Source organism: Xenopus tropicalis, chromosome 4, assembly GCF_000004195.4.
Source record: "Xenopus tropicalis strain Nigerian chromosome 4, UCB_Xtro_10.0, whole genome shotgun sequence".
Lineage (NCBI taxonomy): Eukaryota > Metazoa > Chordata > Amphibia > Anura > Pipidae > Xenopus > Xenopus tropicalis.
The window spans coordinates 92,069,302-92,088,427 of record NC_030680.2 but is presented as its reverse complement, the minus strand read 5'-3'; the positions used below and the strand labels follow the sequence as shown (position 1 = coordinate 92,088,427).

The following is a 19,126-nucleotide window of genomic DNA, read 5'->3' as shown; positions in this document are numbered from 1 at the left end:
TTATCAAACAGAGGGAGCTTCTAGGGCTGTTTACTCAGATTTGATAAAGCTGTCTGCAGAATACATGGCAAAATACCTTTCCTTCTCCTTTAGGGCTCTGGCACACGGGGAGATTAGTCGCCCACAACAAATCTCCCTTGTCACAGGCGACTAATCTCCCCGGACTACCATCCCACCAGCGAAAATGTAAGTCTCCGGTGGGATGGCACACGCTGCGCAGGCGATTTAGGCAAATTGCCGAAAATGCCTCGCGAGGCAACTTCAGCGATTTGCCAAAATTGCCTGTGCAGAGTGTGCCATCCCACCGGCGACTTACATTTTCGCCGGTGGGATGGCAATTCGGGGAGATTAGTCGCCCGCGAACAGGGAGATTTGTCGCGGGCGACTAATCTCCCCGTGTGCCAGAGCCCTTAAATTGCAGATTGCAAATAAGCTACAGAGTTTATCTGTTACCTACAATGTAACCTTTTCCTTTACACAGGCCCGGATTTGCGGAGAGGCCGCAAAGGCCCGGGCCTAGGGCGGCACAAATTTAGGGGCGGCATGCCACCCTGCCGCAACGAAATTTTGAAATTTTGCTCCGATATGGAGCAGTGGGGATTTCTCCCCACTGCTCCGTATGGGAGTTAAATGCCTGCGTATGCGCGCTTGCGTCGATGCGGCGCGGCATGGGGGGCTTGTTCGCGCATGCGCAGGGGGCGCGAATGGGGGACGGCCTAGGGGCGGCTGCTTTTGAAATCCGGCGCTGCCTTTACAGACTGAATGGCTGCCCCATGGCTAAGCAGCAGCTTTTTTATGTAAACTATATTAGTGTTTTTAAAGCAAACACACTTGGTTTACCAGTGCATGGCAACAGTATATTCTATTAAAATTATTTTATTATTTTAAAACATTTTCATTTTTAAGTGTTGGTGTTCCTTTAATTTACACCTAACGTGAGCCCCCTGCATCTTTAACTGAAACCAAAATAACACCACTCTCCTAGACAAACAAATGGCAACTATGTAGAACTCAAAGAAAATCATTCTTGAATAAAAGAATTGTATTTATTTGATTCCCTACCTTTACCTTACTATCATAATGTTTTCTAATTTTTAAATACTGCTAAATGCAGCATATACCTGTTGTCATGACAACACATACGGATATATAAAAATAGAGGGGCCTTTTTGTCTCTGTGACACCCATTGTTATGTAACAGTGTGAGGCAGTTCAGTAAGAAATCCTACAGCTGTGCCTACCTAAATCTGTATATAGATATAGTGATCCTGGACTTTTTACAGGAATTTTCACTTCATTAGCCATACTATTTCCTACTGATGTTCTCAAATGACAGTGGGCCCGATTCACTAAGGTCCGAAATAAGGAGTGCTATTTATAGCATGCGTTAAAAATCTTATCACTTCTTATTTTTCGCTCGATTCACTAAAAGGACACTTGTCATAATTAAGAAGCGATGTTCTTGGCGTTATTTATCTTGCGACGACATATTTTCAAGCAACGTGCTGCGTAATATGTTGTGCGCTGCGTAATATATTGCTTGAAAATATGTCGTCGCAAGATAAATAACGCCAAGAACATCGCTTCTTAATTATGACAAGTGTCCTTTTAGTGAATCAAGCCCAGTATGTCTTATAAAAGCAGATTCTCTGAACAACAGAAACAACATACGGGGTAGTTCAAGATAACTCATATTTTGAACCATCTCTTCATTCAGTTTACCCCTGGATTTTACATGGTTTATTTTAGACTGGAATTGGAATGTTATGATTGGCCAGTGGAAAGAGGAACAAAAGCAGCCAAGATGCAGACACATCGCCTGTATGTAGGAGCAGCTCAGCTCATAATATTAACTGGGCTTATGCTGGGATCTGGGTACATAGCATTTAGTATTAGCAAGTTCACCTGTATTGCAGATTGTATTGTTTCCAAGACGTATGTACTGTGCCAGTTTAGCCTAAATATAGCACTGTTAATCAGTTAATTAGGTGCTTTTTATACAAAAGAATGCCAAATTATTTCTCATGCATAGTTGTTTTTATAACCTCAGTTTTGTTTTTCTGTAGAGTGTTACATAGGCTGTAGAATTTATGTTTCAGAAAAACAAAATATAATATGTTACAAAAACAACTATGCATGAGAAATAATTTGGCATGCTTTTGTAGAAAAAGCACCTAATTAACTGATTTACAGTGTTATATTCAGACTATACTGGCACAGTACATACTTAGTCTTGGAAACAATACAATCTGAAATACAGGTGCACTTGCTAATACAGGTATGGGATCTGTTATCCAGAATGCTCGGGACCTGGGGTTTTCCGGATAAGGGATCTTTCCGTAATTTGGATCTCCATAACGTAAATATTCTAAAAATAATTCAAATATTGAAGCCCAATAGGCTTGTTTTACCTCCATTAAGGATTAAATATCTCTTAGTTGGGATCAAGTACAAGGTACTGTTTTATTATTACAGAGAAAAAGGAAATCATTTTTAAAAATTAGAATTATTTGCTTAACGGGTTTCCGGATTAGGGATCCCATACCTGTACTAAATGCTATGGGGTACCCAGGCCCCAGCATAAGTTGACTTGTTTTGCCAGTCTTTGACATAATCAGTGTTAGACCGGGGCACTAAGACCTCGTATCCCTCATGTAGCCCTAAACCAGTTACTTGTTGCTGAGAAAACATCATCCTCAAAAAACCTATATATCTGAGAAGCTCTGAGAATATCTCAAACCTTAACTTCTTAATATAGTCAAGAAGGCACCGTCCCTCTCTCTCCCTCCTTTCACTACTAGGCCAGTTTGACACTGGCATAACCCTTAAAATTGCTTTTATTATGCTTTTAGAATACTAATTTTCCTTCTTTGTAAAACGCACTTTCTTTGAAAGCCGGCTTTTTGAGTCGTCATCAGAATGTGATTCTGCAGGGCAAATCTAATGAGTGCAACTGCTATTGGTTATAAGACCAATAATTAAGTCCATTTCTTTGTGATCCCTTCTTGCAGTTCCAGGTACTTCTGGCTTTACAGTGAGTTATTCTTTAGATTGGCACATTTCCCTTAAGAGCCAAATGGGGGCACAGATTGCCAGATTGCATTGTTTCTTTATGCATTTATGAAAGCATGGAAGCATTTTCATATTCACCTGGAGTTGACAATAGGATGCATGTAGGTATACAGCTGTCCTGTTCATTAGACTCATACACACGCATCACTACAAAAACCACCATTAAAAATAATTATTTCTTTAATACTGTTTATCCAACTGCAAAGCCTTTCATCTATTGGACTAGTCCTCTGGGAATGTCAAATTTATTAGCAGCCATAAAACTGCAGTGCTGCAGTGCAGATCCTGAAATATATATTGATACATATAGCTGTATCTTTTTTGTTGATCTAAGGCCAAAGTCCAATTTAGCAAAAAACATAAATAAAAAAAAGACACTCGCTATCCCTGGAATTTTGCAGTATTTACTTCAAATGACTTTTTGCTGAGTTCATGTTCTAATATACTAATATAGAAGGTAGAATAACAGTGCTCTAAATTCCATAACTGCATTTTCTCACCACAGTAGCATTCAGAGGCATTGATTCAGCCTTCTATGGATCACTGCCTCTAATTCAACTCAATTCTGTTCCACCAGTATGTGATTCTTTTTATAATTAAATCAAAAAGTTATTCAGTAATGTTTACAGTATATTGTCATTATATGTTCTGCACATGAGTGTATATAGAAAGAAACGTGCTGTGGGTAAAAAGTGGAAATCAAGTTCAAAAGAATACTACCCTATTAACTTCCACCTAACTATTTACATTGCATATTGAGTATTGTGTTCCAGTGAAATAAAGATTTACATATTTGCTCTGTTAATATATGCCTAAAGGCTTACAGTGCCTTTCTCCTAATTACATTTTACTGGGGGTGAGAAACATTAAGCACAAATTCCCCAACAGGGATTATAATATGTTACCTGATACCGTGGGCTCCTGTTTGTTGAAAATTACACTGGCCCTGTGTACTATGGTAGGAGCTCCACACCACCATCTTCCTCTTCATGTCCCCAACTATTTATTGTTCATTGTGCCACATATTTATTTCTATTGTTGTTTCTAATGCCTGTATCTTTCTTTCGCAGTTTGGCGAAGACACTTTCAACCGAGCCAAGCTATTGAATGTTGGTTTCCTGGAAGCAATGAAAGAGGCAGACTATGACTGTTTCATTTTCAGTGATGTGGATCTAATCCCAATGGATGACAGAAATTTATATCATTGCTATGAACAGCCACGACATTTTGCCATTGCCATGGACAAGTTTGGATTCCGGTGAGTAGATGAATTGAAGTTTGAATGAGATTAACTTAAATAAGCAGTTCAATAACCAGAAGTATCTGTAAATCAAAAACCCTGATGGCCATGCTTATGAAAGTAGAATCAAAAGCATGAATGCAGTTGAACTGTAGAACTGTAAAAAACCTACACCTTAAAGAAAGCAATCGTTGCATTACATTATGCTGCCCTAAAAAAGGCAAACAAAAACCAAAGTATGTTAGCTTCCAATTAACCATTTAGGATAGAATATTGGTTGAAAAAACTGTTGAGAGTAAGGCTAATGCCCAAAAGGGAGATTAGTTGCCTGCAATAAATCTCTGATATTGGGGGTGACTAATCTCCCCAAAATGCATTTCCACCAGCAATAATGTGAACCACTGGTGGGAAGGCATATGCATCACTAAGTCGGCTGAAGTTTCCTGGTGGCTTAGTGATGCATATGCCTTCCCACTGGTGGTTCACATTATTGCCAGTGGGGAGTCATTCCGGGAAAATTAGTCACCCACTGTAACAGAGATTTATAGTGGGTGACTAACCTACCAGTGGGGCATTAAACTAATGCAGTTGGATTGAAGATGGCTAAATTAGCCACCCATCTTGGCCCATGTGTACCTAGAAGTATTTCTGTAGTCCTTCCTTTATCAGTGATCTTAAATGGAGTACGTGAGCTTGAGAGCTACATTACCATAGCTTAGCAACTGGCACATTTTACCTTTTCTGGCACCTTTTTTCCTGGGCTGGTTTTCCTCTTTGGAAAAAATTGCACTGGCCCTGGGTTCTATATATCCAACTACCCCTAGTGTAATAATCTCTTCTTGTTTAATAAACTATCCAACTGTCCAACTTCTGCGGTGCCGAGGGACGGAGTTTCTCTAGCATACATGGTGGAGGGCCGCTAATGGAAGCCAGTTTTGACCACTCCCCTTTTTTAAACCACTTCAAACCACACCTATTTTATCACAATGGTGGTAGCACAGCAAAATACAAAATGCTTGGTCCTTACTGTGGGGATATCAAGCATCATTCATATGTGAAAGAATTATATTATGTCATGTTAAGATATACCCTTAAATCCATATGCCTCCTCCTCCCCTGTGGATAGCACAGCAACCCCCAGCACACAATTACACACCTAATGGCTATTTCCAACTGCTAACAAACTCCCACAACAACTCCCCCTGCCAGGTTCACCATAGGGCTGGCCGAGTATGGCACACACAGGCAGAACTCTGCCTGTCCTATGCTGCCTGTGTATGTCATACTCTGCCTGCCCTACACTGCCTGTGTGTGCCATACTCTGCCTGCCCTACACTGCCTGTGTGTGCCATGCTCTGCCTGCCCTACCCTGCCTCTGTGTGCCATACCCTCCCTGCCCTATGCTGCCTGTGTGTGCCATACTCTGCCTGCCCTACCTGTTTGTGCCATACCTTCCCTGCCCTATGTTGTCTATGTGCCATAATCTGCCTCCCCTATGCTTCCTGTGTGTGCAGCATAGTCCAGGCAGTACCTACAATGTGTGAGGTGTGAACAGGTGAACAATGGGGGTGATTACAGCCCGAGCTGTTCCTCCTTACTAAATGGCAAGTGATGGTTCATATTTTTGTCTGGATTAACACATTTTCTTTATAATCAACTTGAAAAGAGCTCTTCTCTTGAAAAGAGATGTTATACATCATTAAACAAAGCACCCATTAACCTTAGGCATGAAATAGCAAATGCTATTTTTTTTTTTTTTTAATTTCTCCCAGAGTCTTTAGGTGTTTATTAATTCAGGCTGGCAGGCAGTGACTCTCTAACATTAGTTCATTTTGCAGCAAGTACAAACACGTTCATGCTATTAGCAAACCATTATTTCTCATAAATATCAAGAGGCTGAAGAAGTGACACATTTTGTTGCCAAACACCAAAAAAAGCTACGTCTGGATTAAATGAATCTAAATATTCACAGGCATGTTCAGTCAGATGTGAGTCTTTCTTAGAAATTTAGAAAACCTCAACCCGATACTTTGTGTTCTTTTTTTTTTTTGGTTAATGATTTTCTCTCTTCTGAACATTTGGCCTTTAGATCGTTTGTTGGTAAAGCCGTCATGTCTCAGTCTGCTATTTTCCTCAAAATTGTAAACTGTCCTTGTTAATCCAGTATCTAAAAAAAAAAGGGGGGATTTTAAAATTCCTTAGTTCAGAGGAGACCGGGTGGGGGGTTGAGGTTTAAATCGTGGAATAATAGGCTATTCTTTTAGGGCATTTTTAGGCTATTCTTTTTGGGATTCACTAAGGGTTTGGGGCACTTTTTCTTTTTTATAATGTCCCATACTTGGCCTGAAAGAGAACATGGCAATAAATAGAAATGTTTGCGCACTTGGCCTAAGGTCTGGCCTTCATATTAATAAAGTAAAAGCCCCCCAAAGCATTAATCTGTTTAATATGATTGGTCAGCAATAGTCTGAAAGCCGAAATTAGTGCTTTACTATGGTCGCAGGTAAGGTCAGCATGTTAAAAAAGCCAATTACTATGCATAAAATGTGTATCGACAATACAAAATATTCTGGAAACAGTTACCTGTAAAACAAAAAGTGTCTATTAATTAAAATTGTATAGTTGGGAAATTATAATAGTGCTGGAGCTGATCTATTACAGTCAACATATGTAGGGAGAAATTAAAAAAAACTCTTCCCTATTTAGCCTCAGTAATCTGCTAAAAAAAAATTATAAATACAAATTTTTTTTAAAAAAATGTTTTATAAAAGGTTTTTTATAAAAATAAATGTAGAGAGACTTATTTCTTCCCCTTTAATCTTACATTTTGTATTTATTAACCGACAAGGAAGGGATTTCTGTATCCAGCTATAATATTACTGCTGCCATTACATGACAGATGGAAAGAACCAAAGAATAATGATTTCCTGCAGTTTTTCCCTGCAGTCCTTTTGTCCTGGAAATAGATCTGGAAAGGAAAATGAGTCAGGCTATGTGACAGTTACATTATGACACAATAACAGTCGTTAATAGCCAGTAATTCCTTATTGACACTGGGGAGAAAACTATTGCTGTTCATCGAACTCTTAATATGACATGGCCTAAAGGAGACACAGATTGGCAACTGCATACCCACTAAACCAGCAGCATGCCTGCCCCTTTGGCCAAATATATGTACTTTTACTTGGCAAGAACAGCTTATTGTAGGGAGCCCGGAGGCAACTTTGCTAGTTTTAGCCAAAAGGATATGCAGTCTTCTGTTTATAAAACCTGTGCCCTCCTTCTGTGAGAGGATATTCCTTGCAGTGAATGTGCTATACTATACTGGTTGGCATTCTTCTTTAGAAGAATATAAATATGACATTATCAGCTTGAAGGAGAACTAAGGTCTTAAAAAAGAGATTGGCTATAAATAAAGTATAAATAAAGTATTTTATACACTGAACTTACTGTACAAGAGATTCCTCAGTCCCATATCTATGATGACCCATACATTTAGGGGTATATTTATCATGTAAAAGTAAAGCAATTCGATTTCATCAGTTAGAAAACCAAAGCAAAGCATCTGATTGGCTGCTATGAGCAACATCACCAAGAATGTTTTACTCCACTTTTTACACAGCATGATAAATATACCCCTAAAAGTTCTCCAGTGCAACGCCCAATTTTATTAGGCAATCCTTTGCCTGCTGCAGCACTGCACATGCTCAGTGTTCTCTGGGCTGCTGCTGAGAAGCAAACTTTAGGGATATCAGAATTGGCCAGAGAATTAGGTCAGGTTATAGAAGTGGATGCTATAGGTCTGATTGATTCATTCTAATGCAGAATGCACTGCTTTAATACTGCAGTGTAATGTGAATCTGATGAATTAATGACTTATCAACCTAAATCCTAAATCTTATATTGTGTTTATATTCTGTATATTGTAAGTCAATCCCTAAGCTCAGGTAGCAGACAACTCTGTGCAAAACAGCAGAAAAGAATATGGGGAGCTACTAGGGACCATTTGTAGTGGCATTGGGCTGGTACAGAATCCCAAAACTTATAATGTAACATGTCTAGACTAATTCTATTTTTAGTTTACGTTCTCCTTTAAGCAAAATGTATTCCCACAAATAACATCCCTCCAGGTACTACTAAACTGAATTAGGGTGCAACGAGTTCAACATTTAGATACCTCTTGGTAGCCTTTTCCTGATTTATGGGTTCTGAGACTAGGGGGCACATTTACTAATCCACGAACGTCCGAAAAGCGTCCGAATGCGTTTTTTTCGTAATGATTGGTACTTTGCGACTTTTTCGCAAATTGTCGCGACTTTTTCGAGCTCTCAATACGAAAGTTGCGACAATTCGTGAAAGTCGTAATGGCTATGAAAAAGTCGCAACAATTCACGAAAGTTATAATGGCAATGAAAAAGTCGCGACAATTCTCCAAAGGCATAATGGCAATGAAAAAGTTGCGACAATTCACGAAATTTGTTATGGCTATGAAACAGTTGCGACAATTCGCGCAAGTTGTACCGGTTACGAAAAAGTTGCGACAATTTACGGGAAAGTCGTAACGGCGACGAAAAAACGCAAAAAATACGAAAAAGTCGCAAAATGTTCGTTTTCCAATCCGAATTTTTCTCATTTGGATTCGGATTCGTGGATTAGTAAATCAGCCCCTAGGTATAACCATGAAATATGCCCCTGTACATATTACTGACCACTCAGTTTAATCGGAATATTTGAAGTTATGCTTTGGGGGGCTTTTTCTTCATTAATATGATACTCACACCTTTCTCAGGCCAGACCGCGGGAGTGTGAGTAACATTTTTGTGAACATGGCCAAAGAGTTTGATAGGTGTCTTTATGAACTTAAATCCATTTTCAGCTGTCTTATTTGATTAAAAGTTTCAACCCAAAAGTTGTGCATAAAAACTAAATCCAAATATGGTTTGGTGTTAAAAAAAAAAAAAAAAAAAAAAGCAAGCTATAATTTTGGGTAATTATAATTTCCCCTGTCAGTCTGTGTTATAGGAAGAATCATTTACTGATACTTATCCTGTGCATTTAATTTCTGTCTGGCCAATTTACAGTGACACAGATTCTTATATATTCCTAAAAATAAATGAATGTGGTTTAGAGTATATGGGTTCTTTATTATGGTCATAAAATTAAAGTGGTAGCGGGTTACAGATCGCAAAGACATTTCACCCTATGCATTACATCGAAAGTGTAATTTCCTTGTGATCTTTAAATAATATTGGTATATACTGAGAAAACTATAATAAGAATTAACCTACTTTACACCTAAACTAAAATGGATTTATATTGACCTTAACTCACATGTTCTAAATCTAACATGTAGCATATTAGTAATAAACAGCTGTACCTCGCTATACGTTTGCAACATCATAATGTCTTCTAAACCTCTGTATATATAACTGTGTTTTTACATTCTTATGTTGTCTTTTTTACAGATTGCCTTATGCAGGCTATTTTGGAGGGGTCTCTGGACTGAGTAAAGCCCAGTTTTTGAAGATTAATGGCTTTCCCAATGAGTACTGGGGATGGGGAGGAGAAGATGATGATATTTATAACAGGTAATTAGATCAAATCCATTTTTAACCTATAGCTTGGTAATGCATGCTTGATTTGCTCTGAAATGTGAGTGTGGTTAACAAGGCAAAGGTATCAGATCAAAGCTTCAATACCTACATTTGTGGGTATTTTTTAAAGGGTACTTGTCATGTGCAGATTCATGTGGCGAAGTGATTGCTGCCCAATGGATTTGAAATAAAAACAAACAGCATACAGTACATTTTTTACGATCTGAGATATGTTAAGATAAAAATAAATAAAATTGTTGAAAAACAAACAGCATAGAGCAAGGATTCTGATCAGCCCACTGAAAGATTCCACACGGGACACATTAATTGTAGGGAGAGCATACATTAGCACCAGAAGTTCACTCCTTTTGTATATGTGACACAGCATTGCTGAAAAGAGCAGTCCCAGATCCCCCTTCTTGCTATAGAAGAAAGGATATTTAGATATTTATATTTACATACCAGCTGTTTGCCAGTCTTTAGGCTGTTTTATTTTAAGATTTCCTGGAACTTTATAATAGCGTGCCATATATGGGGTCCCCCATTTAACAGCATTGCATCCCTGTTTTAAGGAATTCTCACCCTCCAAACATCAAACAGGGTTTCCTAGGCAACAGTCTGTCAGCTATGCCTATTATCGTTTTTGTCTCATTTAGGTCTATGCTTTAGAAACAAGAACAATTCATACCTCTCTATTTCAAAGGGCTCGGTCTGTGATGTATTGGATTTAATCTTGATCTGACACCCCAGGCTATGTGAACGAGTAGGTATAATTGGGTGCTTGCACAGGTTTCAATAAGTCTAGTTGGCAAATCTATGGGAAGGTGCTTTTGAAGCTCCATTATAAAAGGGCTGATGGAGCTGTAGCTTAAGGCTCACGTAGAAAAAGAACTCATCCGTGCTGTTCTTTTTCCCCCTGCATAATGTTACCCTCTCAGCTGGTAGTGGTAGTTTCATGCAATAGTACTTTCCTTCCCTCAAGACACGAGTCAAGCAGAAAAGTATTTGTTTTTTTTCTTCAGACCTAGGCCTTACGGGCTATTAATGCTGACATTCCTATTGATCCCACTATTTCCCTCTAAAATATCCCCTGCCCTCTTCTATAATTGACACACTCCCTCAGTGCATCAAACAGTTAATAATAATTTCTATTAAGTCTCTCCATCACATTTTGGTTTTTATTATACCAGCAAACATACCTCCACCTGTACACCCATATTCTAGATCATTTCAGTTTTAATCTCCAGAGTTGCTGAAACTGGGCTGATAAACTATGTTGCTATGGAAATAAAGCTGTGCTGATCCATGGTTGCTAGAAAAGCGAATATGTGAGGATACCATACCTGGTAGTGAATTTTGGTCTGATATAGGCTTGCTGAGAGAAAACCGCTGTTGTTTGGTTGCAGGGTGAGAAAAGCTGAGGTTATCCATTCCAGTGGCTATTGGGATAGGGGGCTGTGCCCAGGGATCACTGATAGCAAGTGCTACAGCTATTTAGGATGCCAGCCAACCTGTCCATTCCCTACAGAAGAGAAGCAGTGCTAGTCTGCTGCAGGGCAGAAAATCGGTGCAGCTTTATTACTGGGTGAGAAAAACAGCGGCTCAGCCCTATTAGAGAAATACCAGAGTGGGGGGGAAGCTATGCCGATGCATAGAGGATATAAGAAAGATGCTTTTTAGTACACTGCAAAGATGCCCAAGATAGAAGCAGCAATTATGATCTTTTACAGGGTTGTTGGGTAAGAAGCTGCGATGATCTATTATTGGGATACAGTAAGACTTGCAGTATTGATTACAAGGTGGTTGAGAAAGGAAGGCAATGTTGATCCAAGATGTTTGCCGTGGGAGAGAAGCTCCCACATGTGTTGATGTTTTAGAAAGGATGGCGGGGGGGGGGGGGGGGGGAGAAAAGATAATTTGATCAATTGCAGGTTTGCTAAGAACAGAGTTTTACTTATGGTTGTTAGAAGAAAGATCTATTAGAGAAGTGCAGGGAAGTGATTTGTGCTATGTAATGTTTGCTGGGTGAGAGGTAATGTGGCTCAGTGGGTGCACTGTTGCCTTGGAACACTGGGGGCCTGAGTTTTATTCTCTACCTGAAATTAGTTTTTATGTTCTCACTGTGTGTGAGTTGGTGTCTGCAGGGTCTGTCACCTCCCTAAAATATACAGGCAATGTTGCATAAATGTCATAGGGAATATACAGTATCTTATAAGCTCCACTGGTGCTGGGACTGGTGTGAATAATGAACTATCTCTATAAAATGCTGCATATTTGTGTTGGCACTATGTAAATAAAGCATAATAAATACAAAACCATTAGATTGGTACTAAGTAGATAAGTAATTGTGTGCTAATATGTGGTAATAGGAATGATGTTCCATGAAAGCAGTGCTGACCCAATATATGTGATGCTGGAATAACAGCTCTGTTTCTTTGAAAAGGGTGCTAAATGTGAAGCTGTTGGATCAGCTATACATATTAGTTAGGGCAGTGAAGATGCACCTAACAGTGTGAGGAAGCTAGGGAAGAATATATATTTAAGCTTTAGAAAGGTTTTTATCATATTGAGACTTGAATAAAAGCCCCTGGCTATAAAGTCACTTATAGCTAAAGTTTCTCAATAATACACACACAATACTTACAAGTACAGGTTAACAGTATGTTATGTTTAAATATATAGTACAGGTATAGGACTGGTTATCCAGAATGTTCGGGGCCAAGGGTATTCCGGATAAGGGGTCTTTCTGTAATTTGGATCTCCATACCTTTAGTCTACTAAAAAATCAATAAAACATTAATTAAACCCAATAGGATTGTTTTGCATCCAATAAGGATTATTTATATCTTAGTTGGGATCAATTACAAGGTACTGTTTTTTATTTCTACAGTAAAAAAGGAAATCAGTTTTAAAATTCTGAATTTTTTTTCTATTTGATTAGAATGGAGTCTATGGGAGACAGGCTCTCCATAATTTGGAGCTCTCTGGATAATGGGTTTCCGGATAAGGGATCCTATACCTGTAACACTTTTTAACATTTGGTGTGGAAGGCATTTGTCTTTGGATTACGACCCCCTAGAGGTGGCTGAATACAAAGTTACTGTTTATTCCATGTGGGGCCCAGCACAAAGAAGCATCCTTATAAAACTTGCGCCAATTACTTATTTAAAAGGCACTGATATGTTTTAAGCTGGCCATATACACACCGATAGAACCGTATGAAACTAGATTTATTCGCTAGTGATATTTATTAAAGGAATGGAGCAAAGACAGAAGGGAGTGCTGATAAATCTGCCTTAAACCTCATCCTGTTCTACCCATAGAATAACCCTCAATGGCATGAAAATTTCCCGGCCTGATATCCGCATTGGACGTTATCGGATGATCAAACATGAACGAGACAAGCACAATGAGCCCAACCCTCAAAGGTAATGTATTTTTATGGACAAGAGAAACTTTGCTTTGTTAATTACATTTTTTTGTTGCTCATCGTTTTAAGAAAAATAATAACCAACCTTTTGTCTTTTATTTAATAAATGTCAGTTTACAGAAAAGTAATTCATAAGCATATAAATAGTGAAGTAATAGAAAAGATAACACATAAGAAAAGAATGGAGTTTATGAAACATGAATGTTTTTGCTTGCGGAAGTCATATAATATAACAGGAGCCAATGGAACAGGTTTCACACCAGGTGTAGGGTTGTGTGCCTGGGCCAAACAAGTATAACAGGGTAATATAATGCCAGGGAACATCTACCAAGTTCATCCATTGTTTGGTATGATCTTTGATAATAAATCCAAATGAATTGCTTTCAACATTTCTCCATCATCTTGCTGTAGTAGATATTTGTCTGTGGATACCTTAGGGAACATCAAAGCTCTCTAACTGGATGTTGCTAGCTACATGTGACCTTTTTAATGGACCCCCAGTGCCTAAGAGCACCTTATTAGAGATTTAGGCCCCCTCATTTCCACTCAATGGAAAAAATAAGACATGGTAAATGCAGCAAAAATACTGTAGCTGTAATTGATGCCTTTGGACGTTGCAAGCTGCATCTGAATGCATTAAGTATTGGTGCATTTGTACTGTGTTAATAGTGTACCCAACCTCCAGCCCCAGTACAAAGGGCACCCACACTGGGCACAATCTACAGGTAAACTTGAACTCTGTACTTTGTACACACTTTACATCAGCTAAGTTTCCATATATATGTAGCATTTACTGTCTGTTTCATAGGTGCATATTAAGTCAATATATTTACTGAGCAGCAGGAGAAATAATTTCCTTTAATTGGAGGACTTGCTACAGTGCTGTGCTTCCATCAAGCCTTTAGGAACCCTTTAATATCTTAATCAGCAAATTGCCAACTCCACTGTGGCTTGTTTAAAGATTAATTTTCAATTTCAACACCACGCAGTGTAGCCTGCAGCATTAGAATAAGAGTAACCAGGCAGCAGAGTGCTTTTACCTAGGGTCTGTACTAATAAAGAGCAAATTAACCATGGAGTCCACGTATTATAATGTCAGTGTGATAACTAAATTATACATTAAAACCTAGGTCTGATGTATTTATATAATTCACACATAGAACCTTTTGATTGTAGTGGCATTTGGAGTTGTTAGTGCAAACAATAATTTTCATTACACCTAGCTAGAAACATGTTCCATGCTGGAACATGGCCTTGCTATGACTGACTGAAACATGGCCTTGCTATGACTGACTGAAACATGGCCTTGCTATGACTGACTGAAACATGGCCTTGCTGTGACTATGATTGAAACATGGCCTTGCTATGACTGACTGAAACATGGCCTTGCTATGACTGACTGAAACATGGCCTTGCTATGACTATGACTGAAACATGGCCTTGCTATGACTATGACTGAAACATGGCCTTGCTATGACTATGACTGAAACATGGCCTTTTGATATGACTATGACTGAAACATGGCCTTTTGATATGACTATGACTGAAACATGGCCTTTTGATATGACTATGACTGAAACATGGCCGTGCTGTGACTGGAACATGGCCTTGCTATGACTATGATTGAGATATGGCAGTGCTGTGACTGGAATGTGGCGTGCTATGTTCACTTACAAGATTTCCAAGATTTTTATAATGTAGACAGATTAACATTGTTGCAGACACCATATTCTTTGTTCTGTTACTTGTCTTTGTCTTTAGTCTCCAGTTTAAATGAATCTTTATATAAGAATTAATAAGGTTGTAGCACCACCTAGTGGGATTCAAATGCAATCTTGCAAATCTAGTAGAACTGTAAGATCTGCAGGGGAAAATGTATTTTGTGCCAGATTTATACTATACTTACACTGTGCCATTGCCCTTAATGTGGGACTTCTTCTGCACCTGTGGACATCAGTGTGGGTTGGGTACACGCACTGTGAAAGAAGCCCCATTATAGATTTAGGAGTACATCATGGTTTATTGTTTATTATTGTTTATTGAGGCAAAACTAGAGGCCCACAGGCCGTACATATCGGCAGAGATTAATCATTAGCCTAAAAGTGTTCTTTCTTCAAGATGCACAACATACACAGAAGACAATGCCCAGGCCAGTCCCAGTCTAAGGGCTATGACACACGGTGTTACTTGTAGCCAGCTACTTGTTGCTGCTACAAAACGCATCAAAATACCCTGCCATAGACAATACTGAGAATTGTCTAAAACACATGTAAAAACAATTATCAGTATTGTCTATTTTGCAGCCACAAGAAGTAGTTCCGTGTGTCTTTGTCCTAAGAGACATGATTATCATTATCCTGCTACAGGCCTGATTACTAGTGAGAATATTTGTCAATGCAAATTTTAAGCAGCAGAAAAATTAAACTTTTGCCAACCCTACCCCTGAAACATAGTTTTTCACTAAGCCTCTCTTATTTCCCAGATTTACAAAGATTCAGAATACGAAGATGACAATGAAGAAAGATGGAATCAATTCATTGCACTACCGTGTGATCCACTCCGCCAAATACCCCATGTACACAAACATCACAGTTGATATTGGGAAACCACCGCCCAGACCTGCCCGGGGATAACGTAATGCACTCACTGGCACTTCTTGAGACAGCGCGTCTCTTCCTCCTTTCATTTTGGAAGAAGGGGAAATGCAGTTAAACCCTTCCTTCTGCCTCCTGCAGGGTTTCCGTTACAGGATGCGCGGCGATTTGCCTGGTTCTTCTGCACCCCACGGAAGGACTGACCTATTCTCATAATGAATAAATGAACTTGGTGCTCATGTGCGACAGTGTGCTGTACCTGCCAATGTTCCGCATGCTCAGAAAGGCAGAATCCGTCTGCTACATTTTAGTACTTCCTTGCTCTTCTTTTTCTTGAAACCTTTAATAAACGTCAGATTGTTTCACCCTCTCAGTTCCAGAAGAGGGAGCGACCATACTGCCACTGTGATGTTGACACAGAAAGTTGCAAGGAAAATATTCTATAACAAATTTACAAATATTCAGTTTTCTTTATCAACAGCACAGTGACTCAAATCTACTAATAGCCTATAAGAGAAAGGTCACTTTGGATGCTGAAACATACACTTTTAATCCAGTCCTGAACACATGTGCTACAGGGCAACACTGAGAGCTAAAACTAATGTAACCTTGGCATATCCACAATGTTCAAGATTGCTTTGCAGTTACTGTTCTATTGACACTCATAGACTTATACATTGACAGTTTTTGCATATCCTTGTTAAACTAACACTGTCTAGGCTGTGTTTGTTGGAAGTCTGTTACATGTGTGAATGTTATAAAATATCAAATGTTGGCAAGCTAAACAAGTTATACTGTAAAGTTGGAAGGGAAAAGAAAATGTTTGAACCTCAAAAGATGCAACTCCCTTAACTGCTTTGCTGCATTGAAGGTACCTGCCTTGCATAATGCTAGAGATTTATATACAATGTCATTAATATATAATTGTTTTCTCTTAATATTGTTCCCTATGGTCAGCATTGAACTCCTGGGTGTGTGAGCTCTGATACATGGGTTATGTAGCACAGTGGAGAGTGGAGGGGCTGCTGGTAAAACTGTACTGCCTATAAAATGTATTGGATAAGGGTATAGCTACTGCAGACTCATACTGCACTATTAATTACATCTATACAGACACATCACTAGACAGACATAGTAATCTTGCAGAGAAAGGACAGTTCTCACAACAAGAATCAGATTCTCCCATTAATTTATGTAAAGGCCATCTAAAAAGCCCCAATATATCATCCTTGTCTTCCTGGTAGCATAGAGCTGCTGTTTAAGTTCCCATGTATAGTAAAGTCCATAGTATAGTCCAATACATATATTCTGTTGATCTCCTCAACCCCCATATATTTTCTTTCTGCCTGCCCTTTTCTTCCTTCTGGTATGTATTTGCCCAGTTTGACCACCTGGGAATATGAATAAAGCACCTCGACCCACAGCCCCTTGCTCTGGCTACCAGCTTAGGAAGATGGACTGGGATGGCAAAAAGAAAATGTGGGCCTTAGTTGTCCTATAATATGTCTCAACCTAGAGAACTACATTTTTTTTTTTACCTAAAGACAGAATCCAGAGCATACTTTTTTCCAGTTAATCTAGTGAATTTGCCAAATTTAGAATTCAGTTTCTCTCTTACTATATGCTGGAAACATTTGGCTCTGATCAATCTTTCTGATGTTACTGACAGCATAGCAAATGGAAGAACGGTAATGTTACTGACCCTTAGTATAGTTTTGCCTTTGCATAAAATATGAAATGGGCAAACAGTTTGCTGCACCACAATAAGGTATTGGTGTTGGTATTGGTGATTTGTTCAGATAACCAAGGACTGCATGAGAATTCTTCTTTAAAACAAAGATGCTGTTGTGTCATGCATGTGGGTCTCATATTATAATCTGGCAGGTCACTGCGACACGGGCAGTGGAACATCAGCACAAATAAGCTGCAAAAAGTGTATGTGAGCATAACATGGACTGGATATTGGTGGAGAAAAAAGGTTGCATGGACATTCTGCCTTATCTAATTACATGATTTAGAAAGTGAACTTTGTGGCCTGGGCCCTCTAACATAATTCTGGATGTACAGTACCTGAAGTACAGGTGACGTGAAGTAGATGGAGCTTTTTACGGAGAATCAGTTTTGGAAGCAAGGAAGCAAGTGTGCACAATGGACTTCCTGGCTTCATGGATCACAGAACTTGGAACATGGGGGGCATGGTTACTGTCTGCAGGTTTGGGGATTGGTGCGTTGCTGTGCAATGCATTGCTAGAGGATTCTCAGAATGTAAGGCCTGATGCAATTCCTTTTGTATGCAAGGAACCCATGCAAAAAGGTTACTGCAGCAATTCTAGGGCTTTTTTGTTTTTTATTTCATTTTTCTCGCCATGTCAAACATTTAATTAACAGATACGTTTTGTAAACTTTACATCAAGCACCATGCTTAAGAGAAACCCACAGGTTCCTAGTATTGCTGCTTTCAGGTCTCATAAATGGTACAAGTGCACTGAGGAGCCAAACTGCAAAACAGGGCCAGGCACTTGTGCAACGGTAACTAGTGGCCTCGTTCTGCAGTCGGGCATCGTCCTGTGCCAACTTCTGTGTTTGCATAGTTTTAGCTCTTCTTTGTATGTTCATGTTGAGAGGAGGATCTGTCCATCCACTTTGGATGTGTCTGCTTGTTATTTGTCTTTTTCTACAACTGTGGGAAACGAGATCTAAAAACGATATGCTGTTGCAATCTCTGCCTTTACAGTTTTCATAAAATAATTCAAGAAACGGGCCGTGAGCAAAGTCTCTTTATTTCATTAACGTGAGACCTCCTGAATAGAAGATATCATTGCCAGAACCTCATGGGTAATAAAGAAGAAACACTGGAGATATGAAGAACTGAGCAAGAATGGAATGTAACTCACATCTGGCTGGAAGGTGCTCCAAGAAATATATTGTCATGTGTTCTGTCAAAATATATATATTTATATAGCAACAAAGAATGTTATTGGCATTTGCTGTGCCAAGGGCAACACATATTTTACTTGCCTGTATACCCAGTATATTCTTTAATTTCCAAGCTTCAAACAGTCATTCTCATTTATCATGGCTGGGAAATTGCACTCGGGCTGTAATCTGTAGTTACCAAGTAATTGTCACTTTTGTTGTTCTACCTGAAGCTGGTTGAACATTACTAATCACTGATTGGTGGCTTCAGGTTACTGCC

At 39.1% G+C, this 19,126-nt stretch overlaps 1 protein-coding gene across 4 annotated transcripts in view; it reads left to right on the top strand.

The window, feature by feature from the left end:
- The window catches only part of b4galt2 (UDP-Gal:betaGlcNAc beta 1,4- galactosyltransferase, polypeptide 2), a 73,620-nt gene extending 54,931 nt beyond the window's left edge, over positions 1 to 18,689 (top strand). For all 4 annotated transcript variants that reach the window (XM_004913974.4, XM_004913973.4, XM_002931472.5 and 1 more), the window contains 4 exons: positions 4,143 to 4,330; positions 9,778 to 9,900; positions 13,230 to 13,334; positions 15,819 to 18,689. In XM_004913974.4, the coding sequence (XP_004914031.2) occupies positions 4,143 to 4,330; positions 9,778 to 9,900; positions 13,230 to 13,334; positions 15,819 to 15,969 (567 nt within the window). In that variant the 3' untranslated portion in view covers positions 15,970 to 18,689. The remainder of the gene's footprint in view (positions 1 to 4,142; positions 4,331 to 9,777; positions 9,901 to 13,229; positions 13,335 to 15,818) is intronic.
- Positions 18,690 to 19,126: the final 437 nt, after the last annotated feature.